The 16,477-nt window shown below is 35.2% G+C and overlaps 1 protein-coding gene across 3 annotated transcripts; it reads right to left on the minus strand.

Annotated features, from left to right (window-relative positions):
• Positions 1-858: 858 nt before the first annotated feature.
• On the minus strand, positions 859-5,314 carry LOC132300475 (kinetochore-associated protein KNL-2 homolog). Of its 3 annotated transcripts, none has more exons than XM_059797586.1 (5): positions 4,815-5,314; positions 4,520-4,710; positions 4,330-4,415; positions 2,640-2,784; positions 859-2,004 (listed from the first exon to the last, which is right to left on the minus strand). In XM_059797586.1, the coding sequence occupies exons 2-5, from the start codon at positions 4,592-4,594 to the stop codon at positions 1,081-1,083; spliced, it is 1,230 nt and encodes a 409-aa protein (XP_059653569.1). In that variant the 5' UTR covers positions 4,595-4,710; positions 4,815-5,314; the 3' UTR covers positions 859-1,080. The 3 variants fall into 3 exon arrangements, with proteins under 3 accessions (XP_059653569.1, XP_059653562.1, XP_059653554.1); XM_059797579.1 differs by having other exon boundaries at positions 4,520-4,715; XM_059797571.1 differs by lacking the exon at positions 4,815-5,314 and having other exon boundaries at positions 4,520-4,808.
• Positions 5,315-16,477: the final 11,163 nt, after the last annotated feature.

A 16,477-nucleotide genomic window follows, 5' to 3' on the forward strand; every position in this document is an offset into this window, starting at 1 on the left:
ATTTTTATTATTTTTAAAATACAAAAAAAAAGTCATTAAGTTTAGTACACTAAAGTCATTGAGTTTATTTAGTGCACTATCTATTTTTTAAGGAAGTTGATAAATATATTATCTGTTTACATGTGATAGTAAGTTGACAAAACATTTTGTAACTAAAGTAACTTTAAATAAGTTTTTACAACCGTTTCCAAAACATGAATTACACGTGATTATTATTATTATTATTTTAAAAAAAGAAAAAACAACTAATACCATCTTTAAGCAAAAAAAAAAAGAAAAAAGGTTTGTTAGTACAGACCTTTACTTTCATACTTTACCTTTAAATTAAAGTAACAATTTATACATAAACGATATATACTCATATTTCTAAATCGATCTTTTTCCTTTATTATTGTAAATTTAAGTTTGTTAATAAATAAACAAGTTGAACATAATATTCAATAATCATAATAACATTCGTCACTGCAAAAAGGATAATACTTGCAATGATACTTGCAATGAAGCAAACTGGAAGGATTCGAGTTCGAAAATTTTGAACTTGTTCCACAGCTGTGCATGTATGCTGATCACCAAAAACCTCAACTCCTAGTCAACTTGTTTATTTAAATTTACAAACTTAAAGATTGAGACTTCCATTAACATTATAACCAACAGGTCTAGCAACTTTCTTAGAATCAGAGACTGCCATATGAACCAGAGCAAATGATGAAGCTTCGAAGTGTGGTCGATATATGAATACTATCTTCTTTCTAATTAGAAGACAAAAACTGAAACAATAAGAAGCAGCATTTTCTGAGAATGCCAAGCACAGCAACACAACAGACATACTAAAAGCTTTCAGTAGGAACTGTCGCGAAATAACTGATAAGAATGAGGCATTATATAGAATGAAAACAAAATAACATAGATCATCATCACTGTGGAAAAATTCTAACATAAGATCTCAATTTAACTCCAAAATAAAAGTAACTTGAGCAAATGTAGTTCATAGACATGTTTCCAACACTTATAGCCTTTCGCAGGATAAATATCCATTAAGCTAAAACTATTTTACGTTTCAGTTGTTGGCTTTCTCGGCTTTTACAGATCATTCATTACATTCTTCAATCTCTTGGATCTTCTTTTTGCAGACTTGTCGGGGGTTTCCTTGACTTTCTTTTCCTGCTCGGATACTATGCTTGCATATAATACATTTGAACTCTTTCCTCTAGTTACCACCCCTACATGTTGGTTCCTCGAGGCCTCTGATCTAGAAAATGACTTACTTAAAGTCTTCAGTTTACCCGATTTTTTGTCTGTAGATCTATTATGGGAATCCTTGGCTTTTGTTTCCTCTTCACTTATTATGGCTGCATCACTCATATTTGAATCACTTCCGGTTCTTATCCCTCCAGATTGATTCCCAGAGACCTCTGATGCAGAAATTGGCTCACAAGTTCCTTGCTTTATGTTCGGGTTTACTGAAAGATTCTCTTCTTGCTTGCTTTTTAAGTTTTTCAATCTAGTCATGCTTCTTGTAGCGATACCTTTACTTGAGCTCGGGATACCCATCTCTCTTCCCATATCTGTTGCATGTGAGATCCCGTCATCACTTCTAAACTTCCGCTTGACCTTAAGCTTTTTATCACTTGGAGTTTCATTCAGTACAGAATTACCAGTCTTTATTGGACTACTTTTTCCTGTGTTCGAGTGACATGATGCTCCGTTATCTTTGAAAGTGTTGCCACCGTATTCCCGCAGCATATCACTGAAAATATTCTTTGCTAACAAAGAATTTTCAGAATCATCAAGGGTGGACATTACGATATCACGTATCTGAGTCACTGGAAGATCATCCAAACAAATTGGCGGAGAACTGTTTGAACCATCATTGGAAGACATGTTGAACCCATCTAAACTAGAAACCCTTGATGGAACAGCTCTACTGGTAGATTCTTCACCAAAACATCGAGCAGCATACACTTCCCAGCAATATGGAAACCCAAAAAGGAAATGATTGCAAACCTGTTCAAATTAAGAGTTTCAAATTTCGACTCCATTTGGAAAGATGTTTGGGGGAAGAGTAAAAGAGCTACTTTTAAATACAGAAACTAAAATCTAGCAATGTCTGTCATAGATGCATCTATATATTACGGATCTTTCCCTTGATACTCAAATTCAAGATCAGAATTAAAATATTATTAAAAGAAAAATGATACATCCTCCAAATTTGGAGGATGCCGACTGAGTATTGTGTGAGTGGGGGTGTGGGCCCCACCATATGATGTCAAGGTGATGTCACGTGGTGGGGGCCGACACCCCAACTCATATATCCCCTATTTGGCATCCTCCGAATTCACAGGATATATCATTGCTCTTATTCAAAAAGAGGAGGACAGAGAAATGGAGGGGAGAGTTACCCAGAAGCAACTAGAAACAGATTATTGGATACAATAGTAGCAGGAAAATACATTTTAATGTAGCTATTCCTCAAACCAATGACCATTAATGGGTGATGCATATATGTACTCATAGTAACCTTGTCATTTGTGAAACCTAAATATAGTACCCATGAAATATTATGAAGCAGGATATGATCATCACATTAGCGTAGAAGGCTGAAGGTACTGAAACCAAAAGGATTCACTCAACTAACTCACCTCAGATGGAAAGCCACTCTGAAGTGTGAGAGACCTATTTATGAAACCACTAAGTGTAACCGTGATGCCATCAACCGTCTCAAGAGTGACAGTGTCATGCCTCTTGGCAATTGCTGCAGCTCGAAAAGCTCTTATTCCTCGACTCCTGTGGTAGGAAGTCCAATAAGCAGTTATTGGAAGTTTGGAACAATTGATGATGTCTAAGCTATAGATCTTGACAATCAACAACCACAAAGTGAAACAATTTTTACCAAAAACTCACATTTCTATAAGAAATAATAGTACAAATTTTTTTCTAAAAGGATGTAAAATTACAATATGTTGGGCACCTATAAATTAAATTAAAGAAGAAAATGACTAAAGAGAATTATCATCATTATAATCATCTTATCAGGGTATATAAGCTGCAGACTACAGAGTAGAAGCAACCTTTATGGTGTCAACAAAAGAAAGAAAAACTAGAGAGAATATAAAGGTCAAATCAGAATTATGGCAATATGATGATCAGTGGTTTCGCCGAGCTAAACCATTCAATTTAGATTAATTGATCTATAAACTGTAAACTCAAAACAGCAGTAGTTTTATTTTAGAATCACATTTCAGGATTAATCATTCCATCTACCTAGTTTTCAGAGAACAAGCCCTAATCTCTTGCGAATTGAGGTTCACTATCAAACCTAAACTATTCTTAGCTATGTTTTCACTTTTTACTAGTTACTTGGTCATACCATTTGACAAACTGTACTGTAAGTTTGTAACTTTTGAACATTTGGAGTACTTGGGGAAGACTCGCAGTTCAATTAAATAAACATAATAGGAAAGAAATAAAATTTACCAATGTGTATAAATCAAATAAAAACAAATACATTACCAATAATACAAATTCCGTTTATAAATCGTAGTTATATAACACTATTAAAAGATGAATCCCAAGCTTAGTATTAACTTTTGGAAAAAGATAAACAAAAAATGGAAGGCAGACCTAACTTTTAAAGGGAGGAAAGTATTGAAGATGTCTACGAAAAATAAAATGAGATTTAATTAAAGGTATGAGAAAGCAGAATGAGAAAAAGCTTGACTTTATATATTCGACTGAAATTCATGCAATATCAGCATGAGAATTGTTGATGGCAAAGAGAATTACTTAAAGTGTTTCTGATGACATATACCTAAGAATTCATATCCAAGTAGCGCCCAAAGAAGGAAACAGAAAAATGAAGCATCATTAGTCTTGAAGCACCATCTACACTGAAACTGAGCACCGCAAATTGACTGATTGTAAGAAATTACAAGTAAATATTGCAATTGAGCATGAGGCATGCACCGTAAATATCAAACATCTTCTGATGGTCAGGGCCATACTATGCAGTTTTTCCAGATTTATTAGAATAATCATTTAGACTTATATATTTGACATGGCCACTGAAGGAGCAACTGAAATAGGGGGAGGGGAGGGGGAGGGGAATCCATATTTTCCCATCAAAATTTTCAATAAAAAAAACCCTAATCTTCTTACTCTAATGGAATTCAAAATTGTTCTAAAAACACTACAAACATGTGAAAACCCTTCTTGGGTTTCATTTAATTTCTCTCAATCACTTCAAATGTTGATCTAGGAAGCTGAAATTTGCTCAAAAATTAGACCAAAATTTCAAGATAAATAAAGATTGGGAAAGAAAGCAACTCTTACTCTCTACTCGAAAACCCTCCAACGCCTAATTGTCTGCTTCCGGAGCCCAAATCAGCCTTAATCAGCCACCAATCATGCAAATACACCTGTAGAAGAATGGCAAGAGTAAGATTTATACACATAATCATGCATATATATATATATATATATATATATATCATAAAGATTAATGAAAAGGGATAACACCTACATTTTTTATGAACGAGGAACAGATGGTGGTGGCCTTCAAAGTTTTCTGATTTAGATTGGGATATGGATTCGCCATGCGAGTTGCAACACCTTCCTCTCTCTCTCTCTCTCCCCAAAAAATTTTCCCCCTCTCCCCCCTGTCACGGTTTTTGGCGGGAGTCGATTTGGTCCATTCTACTGTACTGTTTTTCTCTACACTTGATTTTAGTTTGCATAACAAGAATTGCAGACCTTGATTAGTTGATTTAGAAAACAAATTAAAACAAAACCCATACATAAACAAAACCCATACATACAAGTTAGCAGTTGCAGAGAGAGGGGGGCAAGCTTGAGAGTTGAGAGACAGCGGGCCAGCGGCTGAAGCTTGCGAACGGCGAACCCGAACTGGAACAGCGGGCGAGGAAACTGAAAGATATGGGTTTTGATTTTTTGAACAATCTGAAATGATATGCCTATATGGGTTTTGATATAGGTAATAGGTTTTGAACTTTTGATTCTTGCAGACTGATAGATAAACTGAAATGTATGGGTTTTGAACTTCTGATTCTTGTAGATTTTGTAGTTTGCAGTTGCAGAGAGAGAGAGAGAGGGCAAGTTCAGAGTTGAGAACGAGAATAGAGATGGAGGCGATTGGGGAGGCTGAAATGATTTGCCCTAATTTTTTATTTTATTTTTTTATTTTTTTATTTTTTTTATTTTTGGCAAAGACATACAAGCCAAAACAACACAAACACTAACACTCCACATCTGCATGGCCTATAAATTTCGAGATGGAGGCGATTGGGAGGCTGAAATAATTGTTTCTGCATTCTATTTGCGAGGAGTTTTATAATTTATCACAGAAATAATAATTGTTTCATATTTTTGATGTATTTGTCACATAAATATTATGAATTCTTTAGTTCTATTTTTTTTTTTATTGTAACTTTTAATTTAACTCATTTGTATTAAAATAGTAACATTTTTTTGTTGCCAATATGGCATACATTTTTTTTTTTTTTTCTCCTTCCTATCCAGCATATAAGATGAATTCAAAAGAACAATATTATTTTTATCAAATTATTATTTATTTTATATTGCATAGTTAAATTTATAAATTTATCTTTTGAAATAGAAAAAAATATAATAATAAATTTATTAAAACAATTTTCTTTCCTTTTATTTCTTTCCCTAAACATGATTATTATTCATTCTTTTCTTTTTCTTCATTAATCAACCAAACATGACAAGGGGTTAAAATTATCCGCCCCTTCCCCTCCCCCTCCCCTCATAACCAATATTTAATACTCGGGTTAAATGACTCATTTGATATAAACAAGTTACTAAACCAGCAAATCAAAACATCAAGATAATAATCCCATATAAAGTAACAAGCAAACAAGCCTATTTAGTTTCCAAAACCTACTTTCTGTCACACCAATATTTAATAAACCATATAAAAAAGGAAATTAATCAACTTTCATTTCAGCAATTGATTAATTCCTCAGGTTGATTAGCACAAAACATAATTAGCAACTCCAGAAGCCGGTCAATCTCATTATCAAGTTGATAATTGAGCAAAGTACTCTTGGATGAAGAATGCAGCTTTTCCTTCATCTCCTCCGTTGGCGAAGAAGACTTGCCAAACAAGGAACACAGAAAGCCAACCACTTTCGCCATTGCAGAACCGAAACAGTTCTTCATTTTGATGACAAATTGTTTGATAGCATCAACTGCTGCAGTTATCTTCATTGACACAAACTTGTAGGAGGTTTCAAGCTGAGATTTCATCCATGAAAAAGCTTCACCAAGCTTTCTAAGTATGTTACCCCAGAGAGAGCATGTTATTAGAAAAATGAGGACACATTTTTAATCCTATACAACATCACATAAACATACCTTAACATCCCTAACAAAACATCAAGATTATCCATTTATAGTCCATTCAAAGTAATAATAAGTCCATTTCGGATTCCATAACCTAATTTGTAGCACACCAATAATTAATATCCAAATCCAAAAGCATTCTAAGGAAAAAGACATTCATATCAGCAATTGATCATAGCTTATTCATTTTGACATAGGCCTTAGAGACACTCAAGCCAAGCTTCAAGGGATTATTAGGCCTAAAGTCAAAGTAGTTAACATCCCTAACTACTAAGGCTGGAAGCTCATGATTTAAAGAGAGAGGCCCTTCTTCATGCCAAAAATCATTTTCATTGCACACCCTAACCTTAAAAAATAAAAAAATAAAGGTCTCACCTCATTTCTTTTGAGTAATTTTTTTCATGCCAAGAAGCTAGAGGAGGTTAATTTCACTATCCATAACCTTCTACCCTTCAACAGACAATTTTGTACTCATCTTTTCCAGATTGCAATATTTAAGGAACACAGAAAGCCAACCACTTTTGCCATTGTAAAAATGCTCTTCCAAATTGCAGAATCAGACTTCTTAATATTGCAAGATCAGTAAGATATCTTCTTCTCATATTTGATCTTGAACCAAGCCACCCATAGAGAATCCTTACCTTGAAGAAAATCCGAGACCAACACACTTTTTGACGCTTTGTTAATGTATGAAATTCTCCTAATTCCCATACCCCATTCCAATTTAGGAAGAATGACTTTGGACCACTTCAGATGACGCATCTTCTTCCTCTCAGTAGAAGATCCCCAAAGAAAATCTCATCACTTTAACTGGAAGATCAAAGACAGAGGACCAATAATAGCCATAAGAAGACAACACAGATTTGATAAGCTCTACCCTTCCTTCTATAGAGCCCATTCCAAGAAGCCAACTTATAAGTAATCCTGTCAATGAGAGGCCCTGAGAGTTTTTAGTTGCACCAGAGATCAAAGGTAAACCAAGGTAAGTCATAGGTAGACTCTTTGGACTTTCAAAATTCTTAAGATACCTCTAGTTCTTCTAACATATTGAGAGAAGAAAATGCGGCTTTTTTCAAAATTCACATGAAGACCAGAACCCTGCTTAAAGGTATCAAAGACATCCAGCAAAGTAACAGCATTTGACATTGAACCTAGGAAAATGATCAAATCATCTGCAAAAAGAAATGAGTCAATCAGAAACCCCGCATTTCTCACTTCAGGACTAAATTCAAGCTCCCCATTTTGAAGTTACTGATCCACAAGCTTAGAAAACTACTCTGTAACTAGGCTGAATAGGAGAGGAGATACAGGACATCCTCGACAAAGACCCTTCTCTGACTTGAAAAAGCCTGCAGGAACACCATTTACCAGTATAGAAAACCTTGCAGAGGAGATACAACTCTCGACCCAGCAATCCACTTGTCACCAAAAACCAAACTGTCTCAGTAAGGTTTTAACTATGATTTAACTAATTTCAAAACAAATTAGTTTATAATGGTGGTGGTCTTACCAAGAGCTCGCGCCTTCATTTGTTGGATCATGAGACACATACAACAAAGCCTCTTGATTCAATTAACGAGGGGTGCTTGTCTTACGGAAATCTTCATATGAATAGTTTTTCCTTTCAAAAGACTTTCGATTGTGGCACCAAGTAAAATTTTCAAACAAAGAAGTGCATCCTTCTAACTATTTTGAGAAGTTATTGCTTGCACCTAAATACTGCTGTATAATTTTCTTGAAGGCAAAGTCATATTTGCTTGAAGGCTAAGTCATATTTGCTATGATCTCTGGGGCTTCCCTGGAAGAATGACATAATATTCTTGAATTTCTCTCCATCCAGATACAATAAACCATGGCTGCAGGAGTGAGTTTTCGAACCATTAAAACAGGGTATTAGCTTTCCAATTCCAGTAATGAAGTGAGACCATGACAAAAAAAAAAATTGCAGTTCAGTTTTTAGACAAAGTATTCTGAGATTAAGAGAGAGTATGGAGAATTGAAGAAGAGATGACAATGTGACTCCATGTTCTTGTTACACAAGGTGCAAGAAGTGGATGAAGACCCCATAATCTTTGATCAGACAAATAATTGATGGGGCGCACGTTCTGACTTCTGACCTGCATTTGCCACTGAGAGTATGGCCTTACTACCAAGGCTAGAGGCTCGTGATTTAAAGAGAGATGCCCCTATTCATGCCAAAAATCATTTTCATTGCGCACCTTAACCTTAAAAAATAATAAATAAATAAAAAGGTCTCACCTCATTCCTTAGTTTAAGTAATTTTTTCCAAGCCAATAAACTATGAGAGAGGCAATACCAGGGTATGTACTGACTTGGCTGCAAAGAAGGTTCTTGAAGTAGCTTATAGCTTCATGCTTGATCTCAAGGATTGAGTCAGTGGACTGACCATTAGGTAGAGTAAAATTTATAATTTTCCTTTTATTGAAGGACTTAAGGAAAAAACTTGTGTTTTCGTCAGTTTCTTTTAGTCACTTAACCCTTAACTTCTGCAAGAAAATGTGTTCTTCAACTGTGAAGAAATCATGGTATTTCTATAAGAGATATTTCTATGTCTGCCTTAGCTGGTGGTCCATTGGATTGGAATCTAAATCAATTTGACATTTGTTTAGGGCATTCTTAGTTTTAAGGACCCTAGCTGAGATATCACTATACTCCTTAGTGTTAAGGAGTTTCAATTGGTGCTTACAGAGCTTGAGCTTATTTGTGAATTGAAACATAGTGTTTCCATGAATGGTTTGAGACCATACATATGTGACAGTGTCAAGGAATTTACTGTGGTTGCCAAGAAAGTTGAAGAATTTGAAGGATATGTTCTTATTTGGGCTTGTATTACCAGTGTTGATAACCATTGGAGAATGGTCAAATAAACCATAGGGAAGAAAGACACAGTTGGAGAGAGGTTGAGCTAATTGTCATTGGTAAGCACTCAAGCTTCTTGGACACATTGGTAGTACCTTCACTTTTGTTGGTCCTAGTGTGAAGGATACCACTAAACCTTAAGTTAGACAATTTGGATGCAGAGGTTGAACTCGTAAATGGTCTGGTTCCATCTCTGAGAGCCCCTAAAATTTTGATTGGGATGCCTGATAATGTTGAAGTCTCCTAAGAGAATCCATGGAGAAGGAGCAAAACAAGGGGCTTGGATAGCTAGATCACTCCAAAGGCTTTTTCTCTATGATGCAATATTAAAAGCATAAATGGTAGACACAAACATACGATTGTAATCTTCCAGCAAAGTCACAATACAATGGATGGCCTGGTCAGTTATAGAAAGCCTTTGGACTTGGAGAATTGTGGGATTTTTTAAAAGCCAAACGCTACCAAGAACAGAGCAAGAATAGTTATGTAACAATTGCCAAGTAGGGGCGATATAGTAGAGAATAGAGGCAAAGTTAACTTCCTGAACCTTAGTTTCCAAAATGGCCAACATCTGGAGTTTAGATTCAAAAGTAAACTTTTTTATTTCTCTTTGTTTTTTCAGGGGAATTAAGACCCCTGATGTTCCATGCAGCAAAAAACATTAGGCAAGAGCCTTAGTGAGCAGACCAGTAAAGCGTATAAAAGGTTGGATAAGGTTAGATTCACCCTTCTTTTTCCTCTTCTTGTCATTGCCAGTAGGGTTGTTGTCTCCTCCATCCCATATAGAGATTAAACTGCAGGATAAAGATGTGCTTAATAAAGATGATTCAGCTATAGATTCAGAGCTGCTAGTGGCAACTCTATTAGCATTTGAGCCTCTGTCAACCTGACTACATTCAATGTGGTTTACGTGATTTGTAGGAATGTGGTGGTGAGTAGGCGTGGAAGGTAGTGTAGGTGAAAGAGTGGTTTATGGGTGAGGTTGTGAGGAGGTGTCATTGATCGATGTTGACCAAATCAATACTATCATCAGTATTTAAAGTATTAACTCCAGTGGAGTTATCATGAATGTGGACATAAGGGATGTAGGAGCTTGATGGATCATTGGTAGGAGAATGACTATCAGATTATTTGAAGACACTATCGCCAAGGGGAAGGGAAGTTGGCTCTGCAGTAGGGTTTTGATGTTGGGTACTATCCTCAGTAGGATGTGATGAGGGTTCAGGGGATGCTAGACCTCTTATTTGGACAATGGTCCATTCCTTGTTAGCTTTTGATTCAGTGGTTTTACCTGGATTAGCTTGGTTTTTAGGGTTTTTCACCCCTGACAAAGAAATGCATTTATCACTTTGGAGGCAAAAACATCTGCATTTCAAACAAACCAAGGGTTTCCATTGGAATTCAGCAATGATATCAATGTGTTTTGCAGGGGAAATTTTCAGTTGGAATTTCTCAATGAATGGTTTGGAAGCATCAATTTACATGCATATCTTTGCAAAGCTGATTCTATTTTTAGTCTATGTGAGTTTGTCAGGAAATAGGGGTCTCCCAACAACACTAGAAATGTAACTAAAACCCTTGGGGAAGTCCAATATTCAAGGGGAATATTGTAAAATTTAATCCACAAAGGAAGAATGTTACAAGAATTTTTGTTGAATTGCATACCTTTCTGCCATTTCTTCTAAATGAGAGGTCTTTTCGTAATCATGTGAGGTCCGTTTGCAAGAATGTTATTTCATTCCACCATTGATCAGTTGAGAATATGAAGATGTAGAAGCCATTGTCATTAATGAGAATTGAAGAAGATATGACAAGAGGCAGTGGAGGAAGACCCCATAGTCTTTGATCAGCAAATTAATTGATGGGGAGGTTCTGACTTCTGAGTAATATATAGGAATGAGCTGCATTTTCCACTGAGAGTATGGCCTTACTACTAAGGCTGGAGGCTCATGATTTATACAGAGAGGCCCTTCTTCATGCCAAATATCATTTTCATTGCGCACCTTAACCGTAAAAAATAAAAATAAAATGGTCTCACCTCATTCCTTAGTTTAAGTTATTTTTTCCAAGCCAATAAACTATAGGAGGTTAACTACAGGAGGTTTATACCCTTAGCAGATAAATTTGTACTCATCTTTTCCAGGTTGAAGAGTATTTATGGAATTGAATATGCTTCACAATAAGAGCTCTCTTTCTATTCCAGCTAGCCAAATTTTTATACCTAAGCACCTTCCTTTTTAGGCAAAGCTACCTCTTCATGCTTTCTACTACTTCATTGAGCCGAACGCTGAAAGAGTTGACTGTTTTGAAAAAAAAAACTACTACTTTTTTCAACAGATTGCTCAAGAAACAACCAACAAATCAGTGACTCTATTATGTATGCACACCTTTTCGATTGTGGCATTAAGAGATCAACCAATTTTTAGATATACACATACATATATATAGATGCTGACACAACAAATCAGTGACCCTATTAATTGATGGCGCGCAGGTTGTGACTTCCGAGTAATATATAGGAATGAGTTGCATTTGCCACTGACCATTGGAAAGATTCTGAGAGTATAGACTTGCTACTAAGGCTGGATGCTCATGATTTAAACAGAGAGGGCCTTCTTTATGCCAAAAATAATTTTCATTTCACACCTTAACCTTGAAAACATATAAAATAAAAATAAAAAAAAGGTCTCACCTCATTTCTTTGAGTAAATTTTTTCCTGCCAAGAATTCAAAGTGAGTGTTAATTCATATGAGTATGTCACTGGTTGATTTCATTATTGTTCAAGTTATCGAAATTTCCATGGAAAACCCCAATTTTGAATTCAACAATAACCTATTCCATTGCATTCCAACCTTGCCACAAGGTTTCAGTAACTTGATATTAGTCAGATTCACATTCCAAAATTGAACAGCATATCAAAACATGGTGATTTCTCTAAACTGCCAAAAACTTTAAATTTTATGTTGTTTTATTTTCTTTTTCTTTTTTGGCTCAATATGGACCATACAAAGTTTAATGTAGTGGGAATTGATTATACAATTGAAAAACTTAACAGCTGCAATGGATAAATCTGAGAAAGATCAACCAGTCAGCTCTTCTTATGTGTTTTTCGCTAGAATTTCCGTAATTAGTGCTTTTGTTCTGCAGCAGGAAAATGAAGCAATGATCATGAGAAAGTAGAAAAACAAAAACTTTGAAGCATCAAAGTTAAAGAATGGTTGCAGATTAAGTACTTGTTCACTTCATCTTATTGGAGTTGAGTGAGTCCTTGTTATAAATTAAAATTTGATGGCCTCTTATTAATTGACTCAGATGAGTGTTAATTACTGAAATAGAAGAAAAGTACTAAATATCACAGTAGAGATAGCAGGTTATTAGAAAAATGAGGGCACATTGTTAATCCTACGCAACATCACATAAACAGACCTTTACATCCCTAACAAAACATCAAGATAATCCATTTATAGTCCATTCAAAGTAATAATAAGTCCATTTCAGTTTCCATAACCTAATTTGTCGCACACCAATAATTAATATCCAAATCCAAAAGCATAATCGTATCAACAATTGATCAAAGCTTATTCATTTTGATATAGGCCTTAGAGACACTCAAGCCAAGTTTCAAAGGATTATTAGGCCTAAAGTCGAAGAAGTTTTTTATATATTTGTATTGAATAGACTTTGAAACATCTTTAAAAAGAAAAAGGAAAAAAAACTACTACCATTTCAACAGATTGCTAAAAAAAAAACCAACAAATCAGTAATTCTGGTTTGGTTCATTTCTAGTGCCGAGTAAAGGTTGAGGCAAGTTTGTTTTATCTATATACATTTTCAGAAATCAAGTTTATCTTCATATCCTAGCTGTATTTGTTTTACGAGTCTTTAACCTCATTATAATGTGTTTTTCTGGTGCAAATACAACTGAAATATGTATAACATGTTGAATTCATGCTGTGAACATCATGTACACCATCTGAGCATGAATAAATTGTTGATTTGAAGCTAATCAAGCTGAGACTTGACCAAGAAAGTGACCCATTCAAGTTCTGGTATAGTGAACCTCGTAAACTAGGGTTTTAAGCCTAATCTCTGTGATATGTGAACTAAGCCTGAGATATTATGTTTGAATCGTTACAATGATGATTCAAGATTATTAGATTATTTTTTAGGCCTGAGACATCATAGAGTTACCTTTATACCCTCAGATCAGAGGCTTTACAAGAGCTGATAAACATAACCCTCTATATCAGCTATGATATCTGTGGCTTCCGTGGAAGAATGACTGAAAATTATCGAATTTCTCTCCTTCCAAATACAATAAACCATAAGCTCTTGGTTGAGTTCAATTTAAGGGGTGCTTCATTTCTTCTGGCAGTTTTGAATTCCCAAACCTTTTCAAGTGGACAGTAAACCATGGCTGCAAGAGTGAGTTTCCAATCCTGTCCAATTCCGGCAATCAAGTGAGGCCATGACAAAAAATAATGGTAGTTCAGTTTTTGGGCAAAGTATTCCCAGATTAAGAGAGAGTACGGACAATTGAAGAAGAGATGACAATGTGACTCCATGTTCTTGTTACACAAGCTGTAAGCAGTGGAGGAAGATTCCCTAGTGTTTGATTAGCAAATTAATTAATGGCACGCAGGTTCTGAGTAACATATAGAAAGGAGCTGCATTTGCCCACTGACCAATGGAAAGAGATTTTGAGAGTATATATGGCCTTACCACTAAGGCTGGAGGCTCATGATTTAAAGAGAGAGGCCTTCTTCATGCCAAAAATCATTTTAATTGCACACCTTAACCTTAAAAAAAATATAGAAAAAGGATAATTTCACTACCTATAAGCTTCTATTCTTCAGCAGAAAATTTTGACCCTCTTTTTACTGAACTGATCCAAGGTAAGTTATTGGAATATATTACTGAACTGACTAAAAAAAAAAAAAAAACATGGTAAGTAAAGCCAATTAATGGTGGTGGTTACATCATTGGGTATGCAAAAAATGGCAAATTTGATGTACATAGAACATTTGGCATAATTTCCCAAAAGTGATTGCACTCTCATTACTCAAAACCTTGTTCACATGCTTGATAGTATGAACACTTTATACATGAGTGAGCCCTTGAGAGCATTTCTGAGCAAGCTTGTAAGCTCCTCTTGAATGAAAAAGGTCTCAAGTATTTCTGGGATTTTAATTAACCTAGAGAACCAAAATTAATCCCAGAAATCATCTATCATGAGTGCTTCATATGAAGATCAAGAAGGGGACAGTTGCAGCTGATTTTCTGGTGCAGAATTATGGATTGAAAGGACAACTCTGGTTTTGTTCATTTCTAGTGCCAAGTGAAGGTTGAGGAAAGTTTGTTTCATCTATTTACATTTTCAGAAATCAAGTTTATCTTCATATCCTAGCTGCATTTGATTTATAAGCCTCTAACCTCAGTATAATGTGTTTTTCTGGTGCAAATACAACTGAAATATCTATAACATGTTGAATTCATGCTGTGAACATCATGTACACAATCAGAGCATGAATACATTGTTTATTTGAAGCTAATCAAGCTGAGACTTGACCAAGAAAGTGACCCATTCAAGTTCTGGTACAGCAAACCTCACAAACTAGGGTTTTAAGCCTAATCTATGTGATATGTGAACTAAGCCTGAGATAACATGTTTGAATCATTATAATTATTATCTAAGCATTTTTATAATTATGATTCAAGATTATTAGAGCATTGTTTAGGCCTGAGACATCACAAAATTACTTTTATACCCTCGGATCAGAGGCTTTACAGAGCTGCAAAACATAACCCGCTGAGAGCTATTTTTGGTTATAGTTTTATGGTACATTGTTCCAAACTTGCTGAGTTAATTGAGAACATCTGTGCAAGAGTAAAATGATTGTGTGAAGCTGTGAGAACCTGTATTAGCACATGTTTCATGTGTTTTGACAGATTTACGCTTGAAGACCTTGAAAGCTAGGGTTTAATGTGTTTCAAGCCTATTGTGAACTAAGATTATTTTATCTTGCTCCATCCACTGTTTCAGCCTGTTGAGCAAGTATGTATTGAGTTATCAAGGCTGTGGAAACCAGGTTTAACTTCAGGTTCAGGTGAAATTCCAGTGTTACACTTGAGAGGCTAAAACTAGGGATTTGAAGACTATAAGGCTGTTGTGTTCTTACATTGCTATATCTTGATGGTTTCACTGAGTTTATCTCTTAAGAAAGTGTATCTTAGCTATATAGAGATGTGGAAGGCAATTGCAGATCATTCTTGGAGCTGCATTGTGAAGTGACCTTTTTACCCTTAAATTTAGGGTTTAAGCCTATTGGGAGCTATTCTTGAGTTACCTTGCTTATCTAACTGTGTACTCCATTCAAGCAAGTGTATTTGGCTGTGACAAGGCTTTGGAAACCTAGTTTGTTCATCAAGTGAAGCTGCATTGTGATTTGACAGTTCTATCCTATTGATTGCAGAGAAGTGTAAACTAGGGTTTCTTGTATTGTGTATACTTAAGGCTGTGTATCCATTCTTATATTGTGTAATAGCTTAAGTATTTTGTAATTGGTGTGTTGACACCTTCATTATTTTGTAAGTGACCCTTTTACACTTTTCCATTGCTGCACCCATAAAGTTCTTAAATTCCATTAGAACTTGTTTGATTATATCAAATTATTTGCAGTATAGACTGTATTCAGATTGTATTTCTTCACTTATCTTTTTTTCCCACAAAAGTTGTAGGAGGCTTCAGCCATAGATTTCATCCATGATAAAGCTCCACCAAGATTCCTAAGAACTGCATCTTTTATGTTGTCCATTGAGATCTATTTTTAACTATGGTTTAACAAATTAATTTCAAAATTAATTAGTTTATGATGGTGGTGGTCTCAGCAAGAACTCATGCCATTATTCGTTACATCATGAGACGCCCACAAAACGCTCACAACCTCTTGATTCAATGAACGGAGGCTGCTAGCCTTACCTGAAGTTATATCAATATTTCTCTTATCAAGTTTGTGAAGTTTTTTTATATATTTGTATGAAAGAGTCTTTGAAACATCTTAGAAAATAAAAAGGGAAATAGCTACTACTTTTGTCAACAGAGTTAAATTATTTGGTATGATTCAGTAGTTAAATGTGTAAAAGGACATGGAGTCAGCTTATGGAGGAGTTTCAAGAAGTTGTAATGGCTCTTTTATTGGAAGTTTACCAAAT

Source organism: Cornus florida, unplaced genomic scaffold, assembly GCF_030987335.1.
Source record: "Cornus florida cultivar Cherokee Brave unplaced genomic scaffold, ASM3098733v1 CherokeeBrave_3.0.0_Hap2_Chr01, whole genome shotgun sequence".
NCBI classification, from domain to species: Eukaryota; Viridiplantae; Streptophyta; class Magnoliopsida; order Cornales; family Cornaceae; genus Cornus; species Cornus florida.

What these genes read in the sequence shown, in the direction of transcription:
- LOC132300475 (XM_059797571.1), bottom strand. Translation starts at nt 4,795, where the DNA reads ATGTATGGGTTTTGTTTTAATTTGTTTTCTAAATCAACTAATCAAGGT. An exon ending in GTTCCTCGTTCATAAAAAAT is followed by an intron (nt 4,416 to 4,519) that starts GTAGGTGTTATC and finishes ATTCTTCTACAG; the next exon opens with GTGTATTTGCATGATTGGTG. An exon ending in AGAGTGGCTTTCCATCTGAG is followed by an intron (nt 2,005 to 2,639) that starts GTGAGTTAGTTG and finishes TAATTTGAACAG; the next exon opens with GTTTGCAATCATTTCCTTTT.